This window comes from Meleagris gallopavo, chromosome 8 (assembly GCF_905368555.1).
Source record: "Meleagris gallopavo chromosome 8, MGAL_WU_HG_1.1, whole genome shotgun sequence".
In the NCBI taxonomy this organism is placed as follows: domain Eukaryota; kingdom Metazoa; phylum Chordata; class Aves; order Galliformes; family Phasianidae; genus Meleagris; species Meleagris gallopavo.
The window spans coordinates 23,917,297-23,944,900 of NC_139411.1; the positions used below are offsets into that span (position 1 = coordinate 23,917,297).

Sequence of the window (27,604 nt, forward strand, 5' to 3'; positions counted from 1 at the left end):
CAAGATGTGTGTGGGGTACCAGAATTTTACATAAAAGTAAGGTCCCAGTGCAGGACCTGTACACCTCCTAGATAGTGACCATTCATTTGTTGTAGTTTCCCAGAAACCTTCTTGGATTGCATCTAAGGCATATCCATGACCAAAAATCACAGCACAGTGTGTTGTAGCTCCCTGTAGATGCATGCTGTAAAGCCCAACCAGTAGAATGCAGCTGGAGGGAGTGCAGGGAGATACTGGTTGTGCCCTCCTTCCTGGCTTATAGGACTTTTAACAGGCAGAGGGGAGAACATGTCTCTCTTGTCTCTTTGCAGACTGTATTGCCATTTGAAGTAGTAAAACTAGCTATAAATTGGAAAGGAAATTATTAAAAAATAGTATTTGCAATTCTGAAAACTCTATCTAGGAATGTTCTCTAAGGCTTGATAATATCAGTCTTTGCCTTTTCACTCATACCAGCCTGTTCTTTGTATTAACTTCTTAATTTTACCTCTTTCTGCGTAATCTAGTTTAAATCCTGTCAGAGTTTCCCATTTGCTTGGTGTTATGCCATTTACATACGGATAGGCAATTCTGTGTTTCCTTTTTACAATCTCTGGAAAAACTGTGCATTCAACTCTTCTTGGAACCTATCTCCTTGGGTCACTTTTTATTACCTTTGTCTGACTTCCCTCCAAATTGTTGGGCACCTGTACTTGTGATGCATTTCTTGGTGTGTGCTACTTTGCCTCAGACAGAGTGAAACCCATGCCAAGGAGAGCAGAGTGCTTAGCTGTTGTGAATGCACATCTCGGCTGATGTACTAATGTCACTGGGCAGAATAAACCCCTCGAGCTTCACAGCTTTGATATCACGTGTGCTTGCAGAGATGCTGCAGTAGTCTCTGGCACCAGAGAAAGGTGGGATCAGAGAAGGATTAACTAGAGCTTCCAAATAGGAGAACTTTATTTTCTGTTCTGTGTGATTGCTGACATGGAGGTGATAGTCTCAGCAAGGAGAATGGTTTTATTATACTCTTTTTGTGTGTGTGTGTGTGTGTGTGTGTGTGTGTGTGTGTGTGTGTGTGTGTGTGTGTGTGAGTCAGGCAGTGTCAGGTGCATCTCGGCTCAGTGACTGTGGGGTGATGAGCCCTACGCTGAGTAGCATCTTTGACCTGTGAAAATGTGAATGGAAGGAAAACTGAAGCTGAATTGGCTGGCAGGATGTGTGTTAAATAACACACAGTTTAACCTCAAGCGAAATGCATTGCTCTAATTTTGCCAAAATGGCACTTTTTGATTTAGCTCAGATTAGTGTTTCTTTCTACCCACGTGAATTTTTTTTTTTACGTGAACAACAATTACATTCCAGAATAAAAACCCATTTAAACCTTTTTCCTAAATACCCAGAAATGATAGTTTTTTTCCACTAAAAGAAATAACTCAGCACAATCTTGTGAATTTGGAAGGTATTTTGGTGGTGTGAAATCTATCTCACTATCTTGGGGGAAAAAAACAAAAAGCTTTTCATTAGACTTTGTTTTGCATCATATGGAGGTTACCCTACTGAAAGTGCCGCAGGGGTTTCCAAGGAAGCAGGAAAGGAAGAGTCAAACATGTGATTGTAGCTTTATGTCTTGTTCAGGCTAATGTCTGAGCCTTTACTGCTTTCCCTGCTGTAGTATTATGTTTAATAAACATGAAAGATTGGTCTGTAATAGCAATGAATGTACCCAGATGCTTGCACTTTAATTAAAGGCATATATCATGCAATAAAGCACATTTGAAAGAAAAATCTTCCCAATAGACGTGGTTCCCATTCAGTTCCCCTTATTCTTGGACTTTTGGAATATAAAGACTGAATAAGCTTCTAAAGGGGTACAGTGTGGATGCCCCTGAAGCAAATAAGATTTTCCAGGTGGGATAGAAAGAGCACAGAGCTCCGTGGTGGAACAGCTGGTGGATCTGTTTAGCACAGACCTCAGACTGATATCTGCTTGAAGATGGTTTTTAAGCTGAGAATAAACTGGGCTTCAGAGGAACCAACTTGGCTCAGAGGGAGAAAAGTTATCAGTCAGAGAACTGACTCAGTCTTTTGTCACTATTGAAGAGCTGATCCTAGGGAAGAAGGGAATGAAGCAGCAGCTGGATCAGGTCTTTCTCTGCCTCTGGATGCTAGTAGAAAAAATATTAACAAAAGCATTACCTACGGCACTTTGTGGACCCTGGCAGCAAGTGGCCCCTCTGCCACCTCCACCTTATTCTGATCTCCTCACAGTCTCAGTATTGCCCTTCCCTTGCCTTGCATCCCTGCCCCTTCACTGTCTAGCCTCACACTCTGCATAACTGATGTGGGAAATCATGTTCCCATGCACCACATCTTGCTAGCTTCATCTGCTAGGTCTATCTCTGTTCTCATATTCTGGTAGGGTTTCTTTATCAGTTTTGGGTTCCCCCTTCTCCTCCCCCTTTTAATATCTGTAGTTTTCAATAACATTTACTAACTAAATTTTAATCACAAAGGGATTTTTGGCAGCAAGTTACTCAACCTTAGCCCTCCCCTAGATTCTACAATTAATTCTGGGATATTTGAAATGGCAGGAATTAAGGAATAGTAAAGCAGTCAAAAAAGTGAGCTTTCATTCAAAATGGCATTTCTATTTATAGTACCTTTTGCACATTGTTAAAACTAAATTATTTATAAATGATTGAGATGTACTTTTGAATGACCAACATGAACACAATTTTTCATCCTGTTCTTCAGTTAGAGAGAAAAAAAATCTGAAAGTATGCTTTTCATCTTGGTTATGGACAAGTCCAGCATTTTGGGGACTGGGAGAGTAATTAGAGGAAAGAGAGACTCTTTTCACCCAGGACTGAAGCATGCCTTAATGTCTTTAGTAACACCCATTTATGTCATCACTCCTCTTGAAGTTGTATCTGGGCTACTTGTTCCACTGCAAACCAGTGGAAAAGCAAAAGATATGCTGTGCTCTCAGCAGAAATGGCTTTTTTTTTTTTTGGCTGAGTGTACTCAGTACCAATTAGGCTTAAGAGAAATTGCAATGTGAAGGTTTTTGAGGAGATATTTTTTTCTACCACCATAATCCACTTACCACTTTATCTTGAAAGTGAAGGGGAGAAGCAGAGAGAAGGAGGTCTTGCTTTCAGCATCTGCTTTAAGCAAATTCAACTACTGTGAGTGGGCCCATCAGATGAAAGCACTTATTTATTTAACTGTAAAACCACGAAATGTAATGCTGGTGCATGACCTGGTTGCTTTATAAGCCACTTCTGGACCAAGCTGTACAATTACAATGTGAAGTTAAACATTGCGGTTGGACTCGATGATCTTTAAGGTCTTTTCCAACCCGAGCAATTCTATGATTCTATGATTTCCAAAGTTTTGTGGCTTTGCATAGAAGATCTCTGACCAATTTTCTATAATGGTGTAGTCTGAGGGTTTTTTTCCCCTAAAAACCATTTTTTGCCAGCCAGCATGTGAAATACTTCAGTGAAAGACTTTGAAGTGGAAGAAAACTACCCATCTTCTGATACTTTTTTCTGTATGAGAGAGATGATACAAATGCATCTAATATTTAATTTCTCTCTAGACCAGATTCTCATCAGAAGAGTCTGTTTCCATTGTGCCTTTTCCTGTATAACGTCTATAGCAAAATGAGCAGCTCTGGTGGGTCTTGGGTACACAGCACTCTGTGTACACATTCTTTATCCATGCCGAACAAAGTCTGATTGTTCTGTGCTAAGAGTGAAGCCTGGGGCTCTAATAAGTTGTCTTCATGCAACCCTTAATCACCTGGAAAAGAAATCAAAGTGTAGAGATAAACTGGTCCATTCGTTTTCATTGCAATTACTAGTTTTTACAATTCTATGTAAACAAAGTCCGTAAATATGGTTCTGGTAGATTTCTTTTGCCTAAACTCAGCTCCTCCAACTGCTGATGTTTTGGTTCAGGAATGTTTTGGCTCAGGAAGCAGGATATATTTATTTTTTTTTTTTAGCACGGAGCTGACAAGGATGTTTTGGTGAACAACTTATGCCAAGAGAAGAGAATGAAAAGCTCTCATTTGCCTTCTCTGAAGGTCCTGAAGAACTTCCCAGTTTTAGATCTTCTCTGTAGCCCAAGCAAAGCAAGGTGGTATCGAACAGGTATTATTCTTCAGTTGGACATCAGCTCAAATGTGACATAAGCCTTCGTGTCTCATGGTTTCTGCTTGATATTGTGGAGGTGCCTCATGAAAGCTCATGAATGAGAAGTTATAGAGGTCATCTCAGGGATTCAGCTGGAGCTGAACAAAAAGGACACCACTTTCAAATGGTGAAACAATGAAACAAAATAAAAAAAATAATATTTTGGCAGCTTGGAGTGTCAGTGGTAAATTCAACAGAGCATGTTGGCTAGATGGATTTGATCTTCAGGAGCAGTCTTACAGTTGGTGACTGGAGATGGATATAATTTTAAAGATGAAAGAAATAAGAGGTAACAGAATTGTAATTATATCTCATGTCCTTTTACTTGCTGGAGCAGTTATCTCTGACAGTACAGACCCCTTTATTCATCTACTTTTGCCAAGTAAGGGCAGCCATATTAGTTAATTTCTAATAGCTTAATGGTGAAAACAGATGTTTCTTTGCAGTGGGTGAAGTGAGAATCATTCATCTATCCTATACAGAATATTGTACCAAGATATTTCAAAATGTTTCTCCTTCTAAAGTACCTAGTACTTAATCTGCAGTTTGAGTTTATTATATACATTACCCCACATGGTGAGTCTTTAGTTGCTTTTAGACAGAACTTCTCTGTTCTGTACTATAAAAGCTGGAAAGTACTATGACTTTTTCCTGCAGAAAGCTCATTTTCCTTCTAGAAATGAACTTTCTGACATATTAATGATAGCCCCTTCTTCCCCTTTTGTAATTTCATCTGTAACACAGCGTAGACCGAAAACACATCTTGCAATTTTCTGAATAGTTAAGAAATTTTTCTAAATTTCTGAGCCTTTAAATCTTTGCCAGTAATTGCGATCTTTTTCCTTTTGGTGAGAGAATTTAAGACCCTGCAACAGACTTAGTTTTCTGAGTTAATTTTTGCAGCTCACTTGCATGCAGTCCAATTTCCTACAGAAATGTTGACCTGATTTTATTTTTCATCTGTCCCCATTTGATTTTTTTGGCAGGAATCCTCCACACATTCTGTATATATTTTCTACCAGTTCTGGCTGAGAAGGTGTTAGCTTGCTTTTGTGCTATTCTGGTGTCAGAGCCATCTTTTCACATAAGCAATCCAAGCTACTGCTCAGGATCATGCTCTTCTAAGCACATGGCTGGCCTGTCTGGTCTGCCCCTCCTTTTCCGTCGTGTTACTGCATGTCAGCTGCTACCCAGTAATTACCTTAGGCTGACTTTCACCCTGCTGGATTCGTATGAATATATCATGCCATCATCAGCTGGATGTTTGTCTTGAGAAAGGAAACATTATTTTGTGCATAGCAAATGAATTGTTCTTGTAAGTACATACAGTCCAGCTGTTCTTGCTCACACTGTCTGGTGCCAATATTTGCAACGCAGTGATTTTATTTGGATATTGGCTTTTTATATATGTTCCTGCAGCCCTAATTCTTCTTCTATATTTGAGCAAGAAAACATATCAATATAAAATTTCTATGAATTTATTTAGTCTGTTGATTGAGAAGCAATAGATGTGACATCACCAGAGTTTTTGCTGTGGTAAGTGTACCCAGGCTATCGTATGCTGGCCCTTCCCTACCTCCTACTGAATCTTCAGTCTTCTGCATGCTTCCACATGGAGGACCAGGGGAGTCAACGTGGGCACAAGGAACCTAATGTGCAATCTGCAGTGGGGGTACCTCTGTCTGCACTAGTCAGTGTGGGCTATTTTAGTGTCTACGGAAATAAATGAAGGTTTCTAAGGCAGGAGTGATCAGCCATTTTAGAAATGTATCTTGGTTTAGGAATTGAGCTTTGGAAGGCATCTGTTTCTTGCCTGTCTAAAAATGGCTCTTGGTGACTAGCTCATGTGTGACTAGCATATGGGCAACTAATGTCAGAGGATTGATCTGTTCCATTTCCAGGCTTTTCCTTCTTTGCTCAGTTTTTCCCCATCTCTTCAAGTGGCATTTAAGTCAGCCAGTTTCTCACGCTGCTTCTGTTTTGAGAATCCAGGCTTGAGCAAAATTATCTACTTTTTTTTCTAGCTATTACTGAGAAAAGAAAGCACTTAAAACAAATGATCCCTGTCTCAAAGAAGATCATGAAAGCAAAAGCTGTGTGCCACCCTGAGAGTTTCTACTGGAGAACTAGAAGAACATGGAGACTATTTTCCTATGCAACACTGTGTGCATATATAAATCTTTTCAGCTGAGTTGTTACTGTTTCTGGCATGTTGTACATGTTCACGGCCTAGAATGTGACATCAGGGATAAAACTGCCTTTTTAAAGGTCTTGCTGCTTATCTCGGGGGAAAAAAAAAGTCTCTATTAGATGAAATGTTGCAAGCATTACTGGAATTTGAAGGAGTCTGCTTTTGGTAGCTGCTTATTCAAATAGCAGTTGCTGGGATGGGCCATGTGCTGTGGTGGTGGTTACTGATGTTCTTCTGTGGTAGGTGTAGGATGGTGAGTTTATCTTTGCATTAAAACTTGAATTTTGTCACACTTGCTATAAACCAGGACTTAGTCCTTCTGCTTTAGGTTCTGCTTCTGAATTGCTCCTTAGTCCAGGCCTCTGCATGGCCCTCTTCAACTGTGTCAAGGCATAAGAATCAAGTTTCAGTGATGATCAGCTCATCCAAATATTACGACCTGTAATTGGATTAATTTTCCATTAATCAGCACAGGTCAAATAACACATGACAGTTGCAAAAGGGTATACACTCATGGTACACTGAAATCCATCTGTCTTGCGAGCTGATGTGTTGGAATAGTCTGGGAGGTGGAAATGCCAAAGATTATTTATCACTGAGGAGTCAGGGCAGAGCTTTAAAAAAGGAAAATCTTGGCACCATGCAAACCTCATTTCCTTCCATCACTTGGTATTCAGCCTTAGGTCAAATTAATCTCTATTGAAATCTGCTGTACTTGCCACTAAATTTGTTGTCTCATCTAAAATGTATCTTTTCTCCCATGAAAGGAGAGAAATAGAAAGCATATTTACTATAAAATTTAATGCATACCAGAAAGGTCTTTATTCTGAGTTTTATTCAGTATTGTATTAAATACTTAGTATTTATCCAATACTAACTTTTGCATCTGTATATAATACTATGCAAGTAAATTGGTCTGGGTATACCCTTCAGGAGTTTGTTGTCATACAACAAACAGCTTTAAGACTCAGCCATCTGGTTAGAATTCAAAGTGGATGCCTAAGATAAACAGATGAATAAATAAATACATGTTATTCAAATAGTATAAGAATACACAGAGGGAGAGCGTCTGCTTCTTTAAGGGTATCTGGTCAAAGACTTTTTCCAAGGCAAACAGACAGAAAATAAGAAAGGAGATCCATGAAGCAGGTGGGGTGCCCAGGGGCTGAGTGGATGTGGTGGGCTGGACAGAAGGGCCATGCAGGTACTAGAAGATTCAATGAATAAGTATCCTCCTTATCTCTCTGTCTGAAATCACCTAAAAGCTGCTAGTTCAATTTAATCTTTCTACCATCAGTCAGTCTGAGATTTAATAGAAAGAAGGGAAAAAATACTCAGTAGTTGGTCTCTGGTTTTTAGCTTGATAGAGAGAACGATGTTCCCTGAATGAGGCTCAGTGGGAGAGACGAGTAGCTAGAAAGAGATTGTGCCTCCTGCCACTGAGCTATATGTAGCTACAGCTGTTAAGGAGCTGTGAAAGAAAAGAAATGCTAGGGGCAAAAGATAAAAGAGAATCTGAGGAAATGGATATAGTTTGCTAATCCTTTGTGCTCTTGGTGAGAATGGTTAATCTGTTGCGGAATACAGTAAGGTTGCTGGTCCCACTTCCTTATGAACAGGAGTTACTGAGGCTATGATTTGTAAAGCATTACGGATCACTCTGCAAATTGTACATGTGGTGAGGTTAGCGAGGAGAAGCTGTTTCATGTGACTGATATGACTGAGTCTGTGTGTACAAGTCCTTGTATGTGTGAAACCATGTTAAATGACACAAGGAATATTGTTGGCAGGTACCAGGCTAATGTTAAATTGTAGCACTGTCCAATTTTACATCTGTACTATGAATTTTCAATAATTCTATATAAGAACAATGTTAATCAGGATGTTCCCTCAGAAGGTAGTTATTTTAATATTGAAGTTGAATTCATAAGTCTATTCTTGGGTTCAGATAAGGAATTTTCCTTATTCCTTTAATAAAAAAAAAAAAAAGGAAAATAAAGAAGATAAGCAATGCTTTATTTTGTGTCTAAGGATTATTATTTTGAGGGCAGAGGTTTCTCTATTCACTTTTTTTTTTTTTTTTTTTTTTAAACTATCACTGTGATGGGTGACTAGAAAAGGAGAGAAGGTCCAGATAACAGTAGTTATATAGTGCTGTATCTTATCTGGTGATAATGCCAAAAAAATAAAGCCAGATAGGAAGTCTGATTTCCTGTAGAACACAGATCAGAAAATCTTTCCTAATAATTCTTACCACAAGCCGAACAACGTTGGCTGAAGTCTACAGAAGTGAAGCTCATTTTGACATGAAGATTGGAAGACACCTGCTTCTACTCTTCTCCATGATATGCTTTATTCACTGGCAGCTTTGAGCTATCAGTGTCAGAAATTTTCTCCATTTGCAAAAAAAGCAAAGATCTGATTCTTTTGTCTTTGCAGGACTAGCTGTAGTAGATGTTTGAAACTTTTTGAGTTTCCTTTTGCTAGTTACGCAGAGGCTTGACTAAGTGGTCATGTGAAAATACAGTAAAAATTAGTTAGCTGCTTCAGGGTGCAGACACTGCTTTAACAGTCCTTCCCTATTTCCTTTGGTAAATTGTTCTAGGGACCTATTTTGATGTGTTTGCTGGATCCTTGTGGTCAAAGATACTGATCATTCAGGAAATTTCAACATTCAGTGCAGGCACGTATAGTTTATCTCCCAGACACACTAAGTCATCCATCATAGCATAGCCGTAGTTCACATTACGAGGTTGTGAACCTTTCTAATCTGGACATGGTCCTGCCTCCTATTTGTAAATTCAGTTACTGCAAATCAAATGCACAACCTTAACTCAGACGTTATCATTTTGCCATTAAAAACCCAAAGTTTAAATGTTACAAACATATAAGTTTCTTGGCTCTGTTATCTACCTGATTAGCCTGCAATCAACCCTTATTCTATTAAACCAGAATTTATTTCGAATGGAATTTATTTGAAGTTCCCTTCAAAACACTGTTATTTCTCTGTGATTGTAAAGCAGAGCAGCTATTTCTGGAAGTGTAATTTATTTCTAAAAAGAAAAAAAAAAATCTCAAAGTTGCAGGAATACAGTTAACACATGAATTGAGTGAATCAATTGTGGATGATAAACTAATTGGAGGATAGTGTTTGTAGTGTTAAACAGAGTACATGTAAAGTGAATCTATGTCTGAGACTGTATGGAATTGCATTAGAATTTGGTTGATGCACCTTTTGCTATCCAGAAAGACACAGAATAACTACTAGATTGAAAATTTGGCTCTCAAGAAGTTTCTACTTCACTATCCTGAATGTTTCACTACTTGAGCAGATTGATTCCTAGCCTGCCTCAAAATGTAGACCTTGCCTGTTCTGTACATGGAAGCTGTAAATTAGGAGAAATTTCATATTCTTTCTTACACTGGAGAGGGATGTAATCCTCAGCATAAAAACAAATCACAGCATGGTGCTGAGTATAGAGTCACTATCTACCACATCATAAGAACGTTAACTAATCTCATGTATCTTTCATTCTAACCAATGATAGAAATTTACATGTCATCCATCACCTGCTTCCTGTTGGGCTGAAAAAGCTAGGGGACTGCCAGCTTTCTCAAACAGCAGCCAAAGCAAACGTGTTGACAGCAGAATTAGGAAGCACAAAAATGTTTGAAAATGTTTTGGAAAAGCCAACCTGTTTTTAGTCTCAGTGGTACAGTTTAGATTAAATTTGTAAGGAGGAGATTGTCTTATTAGCCATCCCTGGCAGTGAGGTTGATAGATAACTGTGCAGTAGAATCCTTTCATATTCTTTAATCTGAACAGATTTTAATCCTTTATGAAGCAGCAGCTCTTCCTTTTCTTGCTCAGAGTTTATACTTTCTCTCTCTGTCTTTCAGCTGTACAGCTCTACTGACTTTGGAAGAAAATGGCAGCTCATGCATGAGAGAGTCACTCCAAGCAGATTTTACTGGTGAGTCTTCCCTTCTGACTTTGTTTTCAGCATATTATAGAGAGGTGAAGCATTTTTAATTTGAAGAGATTGGTTGTTTTACCAGAACACCAAATATGCTCTTGATTTTGGTTGTGATTAACTCATTCCGTAGTATGTATCTTGTAGAGCTATAGGTGAATATCTCCGTGTTTATACCTCTTTCCTCTCCAGGATCAGCTGGCGTCTTCTGGAGATTAATACAAGTCGTTTGGTAATTGCAGAATACCTACTTCCTCTTTTGTATAGCTGCTTACACTAACAGAAAAACTACCCCTGTACTTCAGTGGAAAATCTATGATCATTAGACCATCTTTTTTTCCACTCTTCTGAGAGCTCCTTTAACCTACAATACAATCTTTGCACAGAGCCAGCCACTCTGACCAGTCTCCTTATGCAAGCCTTTGGGAGAAAGAATGACTCAGACTCTGCTTTGAATCACCCTCTGAGGAGCCAGTTTCTTTCTACTGGCTAGTGAGAGACCAGGACGTGCAAAGTGTTTGCTAAAAATTTGCTTTGTGACTGTCTTTCTTTCCTCTTCCCAACTGTTCGTATCCAAAATTGGAAGAGTGTCTTAAAAGCAGATGATGAAATATACTTAGTTCCTATCTCCAGGCTCCTCTATTTCACATGTTGCTTTTCCAAACTTCTCCACCAGTTGAAGACTCAATAATTGACTTTAGAGAGAGAAAAGAAACCAGTGGTATTTTTCTGTAGTTGAATCTAGGATTTGGGTTTTGAATCAGTCTTAATATTGTACTACATGCTGATAATGCAGTGTATGTGAGTATGTAAAAGTGCTGATGTACGGAATCTGTGAATAGTTAAATAAGTGCCTTGTACTTAAGTCCGAAAATATGTGATTATTAAGCAACCAGAGACACCTATTTTGAAGAGTCAGTAGTAAAAAGGACTTGGATGATTTAGGTATTGACTCGTTATTGTGAAGAACAGTGTAAATATTTTCGAGTCAAATCTGCATCCTTGATCATCATTAAGAACACCTGGAATCCACGCCAAAATATCTACAGATGGAATTTGTAGTATTTCCACACTTTGCAATGGAGAAAAATGTCTCTCAGATTTTTCAAATTGTCTAGGTCCTTCTGCTAGTCCCTTTGAACAGCTTTAGTTTCCCACATTTAAAAGATGGCTTTTTCGTACCGTATCTGATTTGCCTCAGTTTGCCTTTGGATTTTGGACAGTGAAAGGAGATGTTTGACCATGTAGGAAAGGAAGTTGTAAGGATTTTAAGTCTCATAGACCTGCAAAATATATCAAAGATCTTCACTCTTTTCTGACCATGTCACTGTTGACATTTTGGTAGTGAAGGAAAATTGGTTATATTCTCCAGGTGACCTATCAAAAATCTTTTGATTTCATCATTCATGCCTAGGAGCAGTTGACACAGATGAGCGTAGAACCTCTCCAAGTGTATACTTCTGTGGAATAGAGTACCTGGTCCTATGGCATAGGTGTACCCTATCCTTCAAATATCACAGCTGAGCTTAGAGGAGTGACCTTCTTGGAAGAAAACACACAAGGGCTGACCTGACCTGTCAATAAAAGTCTTTTTCTAAAGGTGATGCTGTGACATTGTTGGTTTTTTTTTGTGGGTTTTTTTTTCGTGCTTTTTTGTTGTTTTTCCTTAATAATAATGGTTAATGGATTATCTCTGTCCACTTGTCTCCTAAAGATGTAGATTTTTCTGCAATTTGCTTTACTTTTCATGCAGTCTCTTCACTGTGTAGTTTAAATGCTCTTTTTTGTCACTGCATTGAAAAAACCTCTGTTTCAATTATCTTCTTCTCTTAGAAAACATAAAAGTCTTCTGTTGTTAAAGCTGATATGGCACAGATCTAGAAATCTTTATTCCACTCAGAAACAGTAGAATCCCATTGACAATACACTTTCCAAGAGAGTGGATTAGGTTTTTCCCAGAGTGAGACAGATTTGAACCAATTCATAGTGCAGGGGTCAGAAATGTTGAAACTTTAGAACATAATAACTCCCCTTAGCTGTCTGATTTATTTTTTTTTCTTTTGTCCTTTCTTTTTAAAGCTGCAAACTGTGATGACTTACAAACTCTGGCATATAAGTGTACCAGAAAAGAAATGCAAGAGCACTTTAGCTCAAAAATGTGATGATTTCTTTTTTATTAGATTATGGAAGAGGGAGAAAGGAGTCATAGTTGTAAGTTTCAGAGCCACTACTCAATGGCCTTCATCAGCCTATTAACTACTCATTATCAAACCTGTTAATTAAATTTTCCAGGAAAGGTGAACTAATGATGGGAAGATACCAAAATCAGTGATTAGTTGCTTACTTGTGATGGTATGTATTCACTTATTATCAGGGCCTCATGTGAACCTCTTCCATCAAATAGGTTAATCATCAAATGTAAATGCAGCTGGTCTTGTCTAAGGCAGCTTCTGTCTGTTTTTTTCCTCAAAACATGTTTTTTGTCTATCAGACTGTGAGAATAATTTTGTGAGGACTGTAATCCTTACCTAGTTCATAGGATCAGTCAACCTGACAGGGAGAGGTCTTATTTTTCTCTCAGAGACTTTTCCGAATAATTATACCTTCCCTGAGAGAGCTCAAATAGAGAGACTTTAAGGCCAGGAGGAAATTGCAATTGTATCAAAACTGTTAGGATGGAATGTGAATTTTCATTCAGTCTAGTGAGCAAGAGCTCCTTGGTAGTCATGGACACACAAGTCATCCTGTACGTATTGCTGTAGCTCTGTCAGGCTGCCCCTGCAACGGCTCCATGCTGGTCAGAAGCAAAGTCCTAAGCTGCAATATTGACCTGTGGCTTTTTATCCTGGCTCTTACTTTTGACTTATTTTTTCCTTAGTCTCAGACTTCAGTGCTGATCGTTGCATTCTCATTCCATATGGGGTATCACATGTACTGCAGCTTGTGGGACATTTCCCTCCACTTCCTGCATTCAGCTCTGAGTTTATCCATATGCTGAGATTCTTATCTGGGCCACTTGTAGCTACAAAAACTAGGATTTGAGTTCTCTACTTCTGTAGTAATGATTCATTTGTTAGCTACACCCACTAATGGCAGTGGCACAGCTTGAACAGAATGTGTTACTTGATATGATTACAGGAATCCAAATCTGGTTCCCATGTGCCTTGGCCTCAGATATTTTAATAATTTAGGATTTTGTAAGGCAGGAAATAGAAGCTTACGCTAATGTGATACAGAAATTCTCAAATCTTTCATCAGACAATGAAATGACTCAAGATAGAGAACTTTGCACTCGTGCTGATTCCAGTTAGAGCATATTCAGTATTCTTGTTTTAATACATATTTCTCCAGTTGCCTCTGGCCCCTGCTTTTTTTCCTCACACTGTAATGTCACACTTGTGCTGATGTGTGGAATGTTATAAAAAGTAGAGTCTTTATTTTATACTGTAGGAACTCTGAGGAGGTTTCCCTAACTGTAAAACACATCAGTTTTGTACTGACCAATTCTGTCTCTGTTCAGATAAGGACAATCAAGTCCTTTGAGTTCCCAAGTTGCTTTACTGCCTCTGTCTCTCCCGTGATGGAACAGTAGGACTAACCAGATAGCAAGACAACTTGATTAATGGAGCATCTGGCAAGCCTTGTTGAGTACTTAGCTGGACCATGGCTTTTCCATGTCCTGTTGGGTGACTCAAGATGCCTTTGCCTTCTTACCCCTTCGGTAAGATCAAGATCGGAGAGCATATCTTTTCCTTGCTGGCTGTAATGGTTGAAGAACTCAAATACTGTCATATTAAGTGTTGCATCATTGCATATCCATGCATTAATCATAAATACTCAATGATACTAGAGATTTAAAAGATACTTCAGTGGCTTATAAAGTCATTTTATTGTCTTATTATGTTATTCTTTAAAATGCAGAGTTCCACAAGGTGAGCTGTGTTTTCTGGCTTATCAGCTAAATGGCTGTCAATATCATATGCTGTCCCATCTGTCTTTGGAGGCCCTGCCTATGTTTGCTGAGCAGACACTGTGACCACTACCCTGTGTGGATGTCATCCTGTCCTGCCATTCTCTAAGCTAATGAATAAAGCCTCTGGTTGTTTTGTACCTTGAGTACCAGCCCTAGTTATTTTGAACACTGGGGATTAGAAACTAGGAGAAAGAAAGAGATTGTGCTTCACCTTGGATCATGTTTTGGAGTTGTGAGTTTTTTGTCATAGTTGTTCAAGGTACAAGCCAGCAAGTTTCAAGGCAAGGTTTTCAGTCCTTTTCATTGTGCTTTGGATAGAAACAGTGATAAAGTTAGATGGTGTATTTTTATGTGTTTGCAGCTTGAATTTTGTGAAGAGTATGGCAGAGGCTGATGTGGATATCTGAGAGCAAAGTAGCAGGAGAATAAGGAAGTTGTATCTGTGTTTCAAAAGGTTACGTATCTGCAGATTGGCAGAGGTTTGTTTTTATTCCTCAACTCTGTGGGAGCATTAATACTTCCTAATCTCAGTGCCAATTTGAGTCCACGTGGACTGTTTCAGGGGCAGTTCCAGAAGTGCTCTTTGGATCCAACTAAGGTTAGCTTTACTTCACTTTTTTTTGCCAGCTATTAAATGATTAGTAAGTATGTGCATGTCTCTCCTGTAAATTCCACTAATCATCAACTACCAGATGGTGTCATTGCGTAGTGCTTGGGAAACATCTCAGAAATCTTTACAGCAAATTTAGTGTTAAGAAAGTACAGTTTTGTTGATGTCAAATTGACTATAAAGTGATCCTGCATTAGAGTTTTCTTGGAGTTAAAATTATACTGGACTTGGAACTATGAATAAAATAAATCCAGTTTTGCAACCACTAACACTGCCTATAGACTCATGGAGGCATATGCACGGTGCTTTTTCACATACACCATGCTTTGAGGACTGAACAGGGACCTATTTCTTCTGTAAGCTGCTGTGGTGTGATGACTCATTTGCCTGTGTTAAGAGACTCATTTACCATGTCCTGTAGGTGGGAACACCTGGGAAAGGTTTTCATCCCAGAGGGCGATGCTAACATAAATCTAGAATGTGCTATTCAAGCCATCATGACCGCTAACTTCACTAGGTAGGATAATTTTAAAATTCTAGTCTTGAGCTCTATAATTAGGGTTGAGGAGAGAGACCTTCTTAAAAGGTCTTGGCATATTCTGAAAGATTTCTTGCAAGGACATGTTACTTAATTAAAGATCACAACATTGTGGTGATAATAAGAGCAATTTTATTTTCATCTTCGTTCAAAAGATGAACAAATGGGGAAACTGTGAGGACAGCGATGTTCTTTTCATTCTGTGTGCTACAGTTAGTGCAGTTGGCAATATAGATATTTAATGTTTCCAAATATTAGATTGTAGCTGACTGGCTTGTGATTATACAGTATCTCAGTGGCAGAGATAGAAAAGAAACTTGGATGTAAGAGTTGGATACATTTTATTGGCTGAAACATGTTGTGGCTTTTTTGTTTGTTTGTTTTAAGTTTCATGTACCAGTATTTTAGGAATCTGTGCAAAATATTTGTCAAAAACAAACACCAACAAAAAGAATCCTCCTTAAGTTGTTGACTTTTTGCATGTTTTTTTGAAGTGATTTTTAAACTTGAAATAAAATCTTATTTCAGTATATAAGTGAGTTTTTTTAAAAAATAAAGTAGAGAGACAGCGAAGTCTGAAACAAAGTGTATGGATACAGGGGTCCTGACTCCCCTTCACACCGGTTTTTTGTGATGCAAAGCAGATATTAGTTCCTGATATCCAAACTAAGTGGTTGGGACACTCATAAATTACTTCTTCATCACTGTGATTGTCACAGGAGTGAGTAGCAAGGTTTTAGAAACCTTTGAAAGTTTTATAAGTTGCTTTTCTCTATGAATGTATTTTCCCCAAAACTTAGTAATATCCTGTTTCTTTTACTACAGATTGGTAGGTGTTCTTCCAGGGACCTTGTGATAGTTTTCATGGAGAGTTAGGAGAGCCTGAAATCTTAAATGGCCTTAAGAAAATTAAAATCCTTTGGATTCTGTTTTTGGAAAATCCCACAAGACTGTTTTACAAAGACCCCCTGAACCTCATCAGTTCTAATGACTTCAGCTTACGAAGGACTTTTGATACAATTAGTCTTGCATTGTGAATTGTAACTCTAAACAATGGCTGATACTTTGGAAAAACTTGTAAAGGGTATTCATTGCCTGATTTTTATTTATTTACTTAGTTACTTGTTGGTGCTCCTCTCCTTGCTGCTTGCTTTCCTTGGAAAATAAATTCTTTGACTTTTGGATGAAATCTTGAGGTTGGTATGCTGCCAGGCTCCCTGGGCTCAAGGCTGTTCTAATAAGAAAAAAAGATAGAGAAAAGCATACTGGCTGTAAGGAATGTGTGTGTGATCATAGAGTCATGGAATGGCCTGGGTTGAAAAAGATCACAATGATCATCTAGTTTCAAGCCCACTGCTATGTGCAGAGTTGCCAGCCACTAGACCAGGTTACCCAGAGCAACATCCAGCCTGGCCTTGAATGACTCCAGGGATGGGGCATCCACAGCCTCCTTGGGTAAAGGGAGAATAATTTGAAATACTTTTAAAACCCATGAATTAGATAATGAACCAAAATAAGAGAGTCACGTGTCAGCAGACTTAAAAGTTTGTGTAGCACCTCTGGAATTCTGGTTCTGATAGAATGCAGCCTGAGTGAGCTCTTTCAAGGGTGTCGTAATAGTCTCTAGGAGAGACATTTTTTGAATAAGTTGCTTTTGAAAAAGTTTTTTATTCTTAACTTTTCTTTAGAGACGGCACAAACTGGAAAAGGAGGGACTACCCTCCTCCACTAATGCAACTGTGGATGTCCTTACATAAATCCTATTTGGCTTTTAAAATTTGTGGCTTCTTGTAATTTTAGTATAACTTAGGATTTTTTTTGCATTAATATAAAGCATCTGACAGTGTCCTTTTTTTTTTTTTAAGACTCTAAAAGGAAAGGCCGAAATATTTGTGTTCACTGTTTTTAAATTTGCTGCCTACTACTAAGCATCACACTTTGTTCTACAGTTCAGACTTTCTGCCATCTAAAAGCCTCATGATTCAGTCTCTTATCAATCAGGTTTCTTCATGTCCCCAGGGGCCAGTATCTTCTCTTATTTCCCCATTGTAAATAGTGGATCCATTTGTAATCCTCCACTCTCTCGTGACTAACTCTCCAAGACCGGAGCAGAACAGAGAAACCACCTTGGAGGAAAAATCTAAGGAGGAATTGGTTCAGTGCCTCTCCCAGTTAAGGCTGATCTCTGGGCTGGATCCCAGTACCATGTCATTTCAGACAGTGTATGATGAAAGAATCTATTTCCTTCTCATGCATCAGGGCACCAAATAAGATGTGATGAGAACCTTATGGTCAGCATTGGAAGCCTGAATACAGACTTGTGTGGCCTGCATGGGCTGACTTTATTCTGACACTCCCTAATGCATGTGAACTCAAACTCAAATTAATTTCAGCCTGTCAGTAACAGTCCCGGAGTAATTCTGTGTGATACTTTGTAGGAAGCAATGATGAAAGCCAGCTCCCTCTAATTAATATATTGAATAATGCATCTCCCAGAGGCATGTGGGGATCTCCCATACTGTCATGGCTTGGCAAAGCAAATCGAAAGCTAGGCTGCCAGACCAATGGTATTATCATATTTTGTGCTCTTTGGCTAGCAAGGAATATTCTCCTAATTTTTCATGTGCGATTTGGCTTAGGTTTCCGCCTTTGGCTCATTCCATGCTAACCTCTTTGTTTCTGGATAAATGGGCTGGTTTTCATTGTGGGAGGAACCACTCTTGCTTTCAGATGACTGACAGAGAAACCTGTGGGATTTGTTTTAAAAACCACCACTGATCTGAGAAGATTTGAAATGATCTTTTTACCTGCTTTGATTATGGATGTAAATTTTCAGGCATTTAATTCAGCAGCAAAACATCTGCTGACAGCAGAGAGCTGAGCAGCTTTCCTGGGCATAGCCTCCCTGCTGCCCCAGGCCTCATCCCAGGTGTCCCACTTGGATCTCCAGAGATATGCTTTAGTGTGAGTTCTTACAGCTCCTGCCTTTTTGCAGCAGCTGGGTGTGGAAGCATTCTTCTGTTGGAGAAGGATGCAGTCTAATGGAGAACTAATTCTCAGTAAGTGCTTCACACACATATGGGCCATTTTTGCTTAAAACTCGAATTTCAGTCATATCTCAAAGCTCCTCAGGTAATTTTCTCAAAAAGAATCAGAAAAGACCCAGATAAATTCCAGTTCATTTCCCTGAACTGACTTCAACCTCTCAACCTTTGGAAGTTTGCCTGCCATTAAGTTGAACAAAAACAGTTGTTTTATTTAACAGAAGGAGCTGAACCCATGCCGTGCAGAAAGAACAGTCTTATCGTGGCAAAACAGACAAGATGCTTCTGCATTCATTTAAATGTGTGCCATTTGTGTTGCTCAATAACATCCATTAAAGATAAGGAGGTCCCTCTTTATGCCTTCTGCCTGTTGGAAATTAACAAACCCTCTTAAAACGACAATTCATCAGCAGTTATATGAGGCTGAATTCGTTCTCGGCAAGAGTAGAAATTGAAACTCCCTTCCTTTCGTTCCTTGGCATTCCCCCGAGCCTCCTCTGTAGAATGAGATGAGTTTAATTTTGCTATTGTACAGCATAACAAGCATGAAGCTACATCAGAATGTAAGAGTGGGAAGGAGTATCTTATTAGCTACGCCACAGGTTCTTTTAAATAATGTTGATTCAGTAACTTGTCTCTTGCTGATCATATATAGAATAAGGATGAGAAGGCAGTGAGTGAGGCTGTTTTACTTGCATATTTGTAGCAAGCTAATTGGAATAGGAGATAGCAGTGGTTATCGTAGCTCTGTAATTATCTTATGGATAATTGTCCTCCATTGGGCAGAAGGCAATAAAATCAGATTGTAGATACATCTTCATGTTTAGTGAAACATCACAATTTCCATGACTGAGTCTCAGAGAAAGGTACTAACTTGCGATTACTGGAAAAGACTTGAGGAAATAGTAAGTAATATGAGCAGTCTTCAGAGCTGATTGCAGTAGATCTGTTTTCTCCCACCGAATTACATCTTGCTTTTTATTGGAAAAAAAATGAAGAAAAGCAAACCAGAAACTCTGCCAAGTCTTTAGCCGAAGAGTATGGAAAGATTCTTGGGTTTTGCTCACAGTATTTTTGGATTTCAGGTTTTGATTAAAAATCATTGAGGAAAAGGGACGTGTTCCATTATAATATTGATGTTAGGGACAATCTGTAATAGCATCTCTCCAAAGCCATTTCTGGATCTGCTGTATTTTCTCCAGAATTCTTTTTCTTTCTCCAAATCATTAGATTTGAGAAATGCGTTGACACTTTGGAATTTGCCCTGAAGCTAGAAAGCAGCAGAGTATTACATTTCATTTGGCCTTGTACTTTTCTTTCCTCTTATTGCTCATCTATAACAACAGATTAAGAATTTGACAAAGAGAAGCTCTTTGTTCACCTACAGCTTGGCCATATATCTTCACTTCTTGTCATGTAGGCAGCACATACTCCTGTTGTAGCACTTTGCAGTGTGCTTTCTTACTTGAAAAGTGGAGAATCTTTGGGGATGGTGACGCTTTGGAACTCTACTGTTCAGAAGACCTGGAAGTGCATTTTGTACTCAACCTGTCAGGATCAGGACATCAATCCAACTTGAAACAAAGAAACCCACAAAAGCTCCATGATTTCACAGATCTCTCCTACTATAATGTCATTCTACCACTGATGGACAGACGTGCAAGTAGCCTTGCCCTTTTCATTCTTCTCTCTGCGCTGTATCTGAGGATGCCTGTGTTTAAAATACAAACATATCTTGTCATGAGATACTGGGTTGTCTACAGACCTCCTGTCATGTTTGCTTTTACCCATTATAGCGACATAGGCATGCTATTTCTATAGAAAGAACCTGTCTTTGTACATCTGACTGCTGCCAGAATGCTTTTTGCTTCCTCCTTTTTGGACTTGTCTTCCCCTGTTGTTGATGTTGGGACAAATGTGTGTCTCACTCTCAGCAGCTAATTGAGTGTGATTTTTTGGGCAAGGAGACGCACTGATGCAGTTATGCTTGCTGGTCCTGAATGAGTATTTTATTCCTCTCCTTTGTCTTTCTCCCCCTGCCCCACCTCTCCCTCCTCTTCTCTGCCTTTCCTGGCTGATTTGTAAAAGTCAAAGAATGAAATAAGACATTTGTTCTCTTCAGGCTTGTATCTGAAATACAGCAAAACAATGGTCAGAAAAGGTTTGCTGTGCAAATCTGTTTTTTCACAATGACTTTCCCCAAAATGCATAAACGGAACAGCAAAATTATTTCTGCAATGTTAGACGTTATCCCATGGTGATTCTTTGCAGTATTCTGCAACAGGGAATGTGAAGACTCATCCTTCCTTAATTAATACAACGTACAATGCCCATAGGCATATGGCATTCATCAACATATCTTATACATTCTGCCTGTGCCAAGTTTCATACTGGCGTCCCCTCTTTGGACGTTTAAGTTTTATTTTTATTCATCTAATGCTGCATTCATTTATTAAATGATGTACTCACACTGAAGCATTTCAAAAGCACTGTGTTCTGCCTTGGATTCTGTTAATAGCAGAATCACTGAGCCTTATCATTTCAGGCATGTCATGTTTGCAGTTAGAAAATGTTCATACAAATGAGGGGAATTAAACACAGAGTGAACTGAGAATCCTTATTCTGTTGTAAAACATTGCTTGAGCAGATTGCATTTAGGATAGTTTTGATAGGAGACAAACTGAGAGCACAGAGTCTTCTAAGCATTCCCTTCCATGGAGGGAAATGATAACTCCAGTAAAAACCTTGTCTGCAGGACTGGCGGATGGTTTTGCTGAACATGTGTTTTGCTTTTCTAAATTGAATGTAAACATGGTTGATTCATGTTTCCTGAAAAACCAAAGCAGTAATCTATAGTGATTCCCAATCTGCATGACTTTCAAAGGAAGACAGCCAAGCACTGAGCAAACATTAATTAACTGGACTTCATAATGTACTAGGCACTAACCTCATTTTAAAGCAAATGCAGGGAAAGAGCTGAAAGTCGCTCAATGTCAGTGATCAGTCTGAGAACAAAAGCAAAAACTCTGCTTGAGTTTCATAAATTTGTGCAAAGCACAGCTGGCCAGGAAATGTGATTCCCCTGATATATATATGTATATTTTCCCCCAAAAAAAGCTGCAAACTACAACATCTCCCCTCGCTTAGATTTTGATCACTGAAATGGCTTTTGTACAAGATATTTTCTGTATTTTCATTTTCCCTTTCCTATGCTATTTTCTGTGCTTTTTTTCCCCTTATCTATTCCAAAACAAAAAGGATGGTGAGAAAGAAGACAAAACTGAAAATGTGTAATTTTTAATGTTTCAAAAATCGATTTTTATTCTTGGTTCCTTAAAGGACTTGAAATATGAAATACTGGAGGGTACTGCAATAAGTGTCCCATCCTTCTGTGTGCAAAACAGAATCAAATCATCACAACCTTTTGTTGGAATGTGTTTCAAACCTGTCTACCGTTAATTTTACAGACCTCTAATCATGGGCGAGTCCCCTCTCTACTTCCTATAAACACTTTTCTCAGAGCCTTGCTGTCTGTATTAAATGCGCATGGAGCGAACGGATGTATATTGTGTGCTGAAGCTTGGAGATCTTCACAACAATAACATCTTAAGTCAGTGAGCAGCCACTGTTTTACTTCCACCATATCTGCTTTTACATACCCTGGTATGCTGATAGTCCAGAGTAGAGAAGCAGCAAACTGCATGGAAGCAGCTTATTTAGTTTGTAAGTTAGCAGCAGGACTGTGACTACACCTGGGAGCACACCCGCTACGAGTGCTGCCTTGACATAGCTGACAGATCAGCTCCCTGCATGAGCCTCAGTCCCCAGGAGAAGATATTTCTGGCACCGCTGGGAAATTAAGATGCCACCTCCGGCATGTGTTCTGCCGGTGCTGCTGGAGCTTTCAAACCTTGACAGGGCTGCAAGTAAGGTTCTTCACCCTCCTGCCCACACACTTTTTCATGATTGTATCGCAAACTTCAGTTATGTTTATTGGGATTCATAGCGTAGGCAAGGTAAGAAATGCCAGGGGATTTGAAAGAACTAAGACCTATTAACTAGATGAGAATTAGAGAGTAATATTTGCGCTTCCTTAGATTTTGGTATTAGCATATAGAATAAAGAAAAATGTGATCCAGCAGTGGCTTTGTTCAGTTGATTAATATCCTTTAAAGGCATTTTCAGGTTCAGTGACATTTCTTTTGAGTTTCTGTTAATTTCTGTGAAACAAAGAGTCACCTTCTTTTATGTAATGAGAAGAAGGAGAAAAGTTTGTGTGCCACAAAACCTGCTGTCTTGTGTGGCTTCTCTACTGATCTGCAAGGAGGTTGAGTTTAAATATCAACCTGTTCCTCAGTGAATATATTGACTTAGACCTCTTTCCTCTTGCTGCACTGTTATGTCCATGAAACTTGTAGCAACATCTTAGTTTTAGGACCGCTATTTCATTATGAGTTGACAGAAAACTGGTTTAGATGTTCCAGCAGGTAGTGGAGGTGGAATGCAGGTAGTCAGGTGCGTGTATGCACTTATGAACACACAAGCAGAGATTGTGAATGCACAAGTTTTGTTTCCTTAGATGTACCAGATAGAACACCTCCTCAAGATGAACTAGGACATTGGCTCTGCAATGTCTTCTGAAAAGAAATTATCTAAGAAAAAATACTGGGAAATTTTTTTTGGCCTTATCTAGCAAGCTAAATCTCACAACAATTAGTTTTACCAATGTCCAGAACTGTAGCATCACAAAAATTAGCACTGGATAATATGTAGGAAGCTCTAAGGACCTGGATCAGACATTTTCTTAAAGTATCTTCCTGCCAAGCTCTTTTCCTAAGCTTTATTTCAAATGTGCAAGGAGGTATTTTATCTGTAACTCTTCAGAGCCTTTTCACATCCTACCCTATCCAGCAGTGTCTCCCCTGTTCAGTCACAGAGAATAATGCTGTATTAATGTGCTTAATGAATGCATTCTTTCTTCAATTGTATGTATAGTTTCCCCAACTATATTTCTTTATTTCATGTTGTTAGCCTGAGTATATGTAGCTTTTGTGTGCATTGGCTGTTACTTGTGCACAGTCAATACCTGTTGGATCTAGTTCTAGCCTTGACTCCATTAAATAGCAGGGAAACAGACAGAATCCCCTTGATCATCTCAAGACATCCCCCGTTATTGATGCTGAGGAAAATCTGATGTCACTTATTGATACCTTGGCAACACAAGGCAATCAATTGATCCATGTTGAAACAGCATTTATAATTCACCAATGGCACTATACGTTAGAAGATTCACATCAGCTGAACAGGAATGGTCTGCATCAGTTTCTGCTCTCACCTGCCCTTTTTTTGCTTGGGTGACTTGATCACAAGTGCTGCTTGTCTGTCACCATTCACAAGGGTTTACTCATTTCTGGAGCAGGATACAATTAAAATTGCAGCAGGCTAATTGGCAGCATCCACTAATTTGACTACAGTTGCCCAAAGCAAAAGGATGTGTTTTTCCCGCTTTACATATTATTACACAATAAATGTACTTTGTTCCTTCCTATTTTCATTCCTGTTGCTCAACATCCTGCTTAGCAGTCTCCATCTGCTTCCTCTGTCTCTGGATATGAGCAGTCACAGGTACCTTTTATCTGACATTCCAGACTCCAAAAAAGTGTCTCCAAGTTGTCATCTTGTAGAAGTTTCAGTCCATTTTAAAAGTTTTGTTTATGTTTTCAAACCAGAGCTGCTGGATGCTGTCTTGGCTGGATCAGAACAATGCATGCTCCTGTGCCAAATGCTTAGTCTAGCAGTTTCCAGACCAAGTTTGAAAGCCTGAACGCTATGGTCTGTTTTTGACCTTATTATAAATCCTTTATTCTAATGTTCTGAGTTCTAGTGATAACTCCCTTCCACCTCCCACATATGAATGTATCCAGGAGATAGAGGAGCAGGGTGTCTCTTATTCTCTGTTTATGGTTTGGGAAACCGGGATCAATGGCAGGCAGTCTGAATTGCTCAGCATTTTTGATCTAGAATATGAGAGTAGTTAAAACTCAATGCTGTTCTTCACCATTAATGCGTGATGTCTGGAAAATGGGTAGAAAAATGTGGCTTGTTCCAGGGAGGGGTGATATTGTTGGTAGTATCAGTGAGTTGAAATGTTCAGTAGGGCAGGGAGCCCAGACTGAGAGTCTGTGTTTTTTATTTTTTCCTTTTCTTTGCATTTTTAATTTTGAACTATGCAGTGTCTTATAGGAATATCTACTTACAATGCAAAGTGCAGTGTTTTCCTTGCCCTTCTTGCTTGCTCTTCCTCCAGGTCAGAGATGAAATATTATCAGAACAGCATAATAAATGTGCATCCATGCACAATGATTTCCCCTCAAGATAGAGATAAAGATCTTGTGAGGGTCCTGTCTTTCACCTTTCAAGATCACAGTCTTCTTCTGAAACGAAGGGAGTAAAGATCTTGTGAAAATGAGTTACTATGAAAGCAAAAAAAAAAAAAAAAAAAAAAAAAAGCTACAGAAGATAGAGACCGTGTAACCACTGTGTCCTTCCTAATGGGATTCAGAGATAGTTTGAATTCTTAATTGGCCAATGATCCCGTGTCAGCTGCAACATTAGCTGCAGGCTCCCCATTTCAAAAACTGCCTTTGCAGCAGTCAGGGAACATGTCAAGAGGAAAAAATGACCTTTCCTGTCACTTCTGGGTGCATCCTCTTTTCTCAGCGTTTTTTCATCCGAGTGGTGATAAATGAATAGAGAAGGTGGAGGATGTTGATTTAGCATCGTTTGTCACAGTGTGATTGCCTTTTTTTTTTTGTTTGTTTTTTTTTGTTTTTTTGTTTGGTTTGTGTCATTTGGAGTTTGTGCACATCCCAAACAGAGCTGAGCTGTGCCTAGAGCCTGAGGTATGACCACATAACAGGAAAAATGTTTTCAAGCTATGCCTAAGGTTTCTGAGGGTTGTTAAATACTCTTTCCTTTGTAACCCTCTAAAATAGAACTGTTTGTCAGTCAGAGAGCAATGAAACTCTTTCCCAAGCAGTCTGCTCAGGGGGTTCCACTTGACTGTACAAGTACAGAACATGCAAAGTTCTGTCACAGAATGCTGACATCCTCCTCATCAAGTTGTTAAGTTGTTTTGCACAGTATATTCTTCAAATGTCCTTGAAAGACAGAAGGCATGAGAAAATGTACAGCTGTAAAGGTGTCTGTTTTTCTTCTTGTATTGCTGCACCTGAGTGGTTGTTGCAGTGTGATTTCAAGACCAGCTCAGTTACCACGTGGGATTATGAATAGCTTTACAGTCTGTGTGCATGTTTGCAAGAGTGTTCTAGGACTTATGTTCATATCTTGCTTTTTCCATTACATAACTTCTTTTGCATTCTTTATGTAAAGCTTCTCCAGACAGAAAGGACTTGAGGATGTTTACTGAAAACACCTGTGTTCTGGAGGCAGACACACTGCAAAGCACAGCCATCATCATTGTGGGTGGGAGCAGACGTAAAGAAAAGGCATTGATTGTGGATTTGTTTTGCAGTCAGAGGCTTTGAATTGAAGAGAACTGGTTTGGGAGAAGGAAGGACAACTGAAGCATTACTTTACAGGCTTGTTATCTACCTGCAGATAACAGGAGCTTGTTTTACTTTTGGATCGCAGGAGATTGGTTTGTGAGCTTTTCCACTCGAAGTACAGTGTTCAGCAAGCAGAGAAATACTGGGAGGTGCTGTATACGGATCTCTTTGTTGTTGTTCTGAAAAGAACCATTGGGCTAGTCAAAACTAATTAAGGAAAGAAATAGATGGCATTGGAAAGGAAATTCAAGCTAGACTGACATACTTCAAGAGACTCCTATCCTTCCTTGGTGCTTTCGTAACAGGAATTTTAAGTGGAGGGAATCCAAGAGGCTGTCTGTGCACACAACAGTAATAATAATTTTGGCTTTTATTCAGAAATGCTTAGGTTCCCCTAATTGCAGTCACTTTTAAAATGGATAGCATTCTGATGTTTTTTTTTCTGGGCCAGGAGTGGGAGGAACCCAGGAGATGCCAAGCGGAATGGTGACAGCTTGGCATTGCTGACACGGCCAATGGCTCTGTGTAAAAGGCTGGCATCTGACTTCAAGAAAAAACACTGTAGAGTCTAGCCTCTAGCGTGACAGCTAGAAAGCCTGCTGGGAAGAGCTATTGGGTTGATTCTTGATGTGCTCTCAACCCTACCAAAAAATGCTGAAATTACTGGCCCCTTTGATAAAGTTGTGATGCACAGATACGTTGGTGAGCATATACCTCCATCCCATTTGGTGTGCCATAAATGAAAGTTGTGATTGCTGAACAACTGAGATTATAGAATTTATAGCTACTTATGGGAAAAAGGCAGAAGAATTTTGCTGTGGATGGGAATGACATGCTCTTTTTGTGCATTGGTAATGTATTTTGCTCTATCTCATAATGTTTTTCATTGACATTTTAAGGAATGCCTTACCTGTCTTACTACCACTCTTAACTGTGCCCAGATCTTTGAGAAGATGTGACCCCAACGATTATGTGGTCATGGGGACTCTGGCCTTTTCTGACATTCTTACTGATAATGAACAGCATTTTCTTCCTTGTGGCATCACCTTGAAACTGATGGAAGTGATTAAGGAACAGGCTATTTCTCACTGGGAGTGGAGTGATGAAAACTCTGCCTGTGTGGCTTTGTTTTTGCTTTGTTGGTTTTTGCCACAGTTCACAATGTGCTGAGAGTAGGTTCACTGTTATCATGAAGCTCTGGTTAATGAGACGAGCCACTTTCAGTTACTTCCACTCTGGGTCATAGTGCAGTTATTTTGGCATTTGCAGCACTCAATGATCTTAGCCGTATTCTGGGGTGTATGTAAGTTTGTTGTTTTAATTGCTTTGCTTTTTCAGCTCCACAAAAATTTATCAGAGCATCTGTATTTTATATGTCTTTTTTTTTTTTTCTTTTTTTTTTCTTTTTTTCTTTTTGGAATGTTTTAGCTGTTGATGCCCCAAGGATTAAGCAGCGAAAGATTGTGATGGAAGTGCTTCGTAGCATTAGGGAATTGTGAATGTTGGTTGGCTCAGAGGG

At 39.1% G+C, this 27,604-nt stretch overlaps 1 protein-coding gene across 1 annotated transcript in view; it reads left to right on the top strand.

The window, feature by feature from the left end:
* SORCS3 (sortilin related VPS10 domain containing receptor 3) overlaps positions 1-27,604 on the top strand; it is a 272,688-nt gene that overhangs the window by 157,806 nt on the left and 87,278 nt on the right. The window contains exon 5 of the mRNA XM_085229454.1: positions 10,279-10,352. Within this exon, the coding sequence (XP_085085580.1) occupies positions 10,279-10,352 (74 nt within the window). The remainder of the gene's footprint in view (positions 1-10,278; positions 10,353-27,604) is intronic.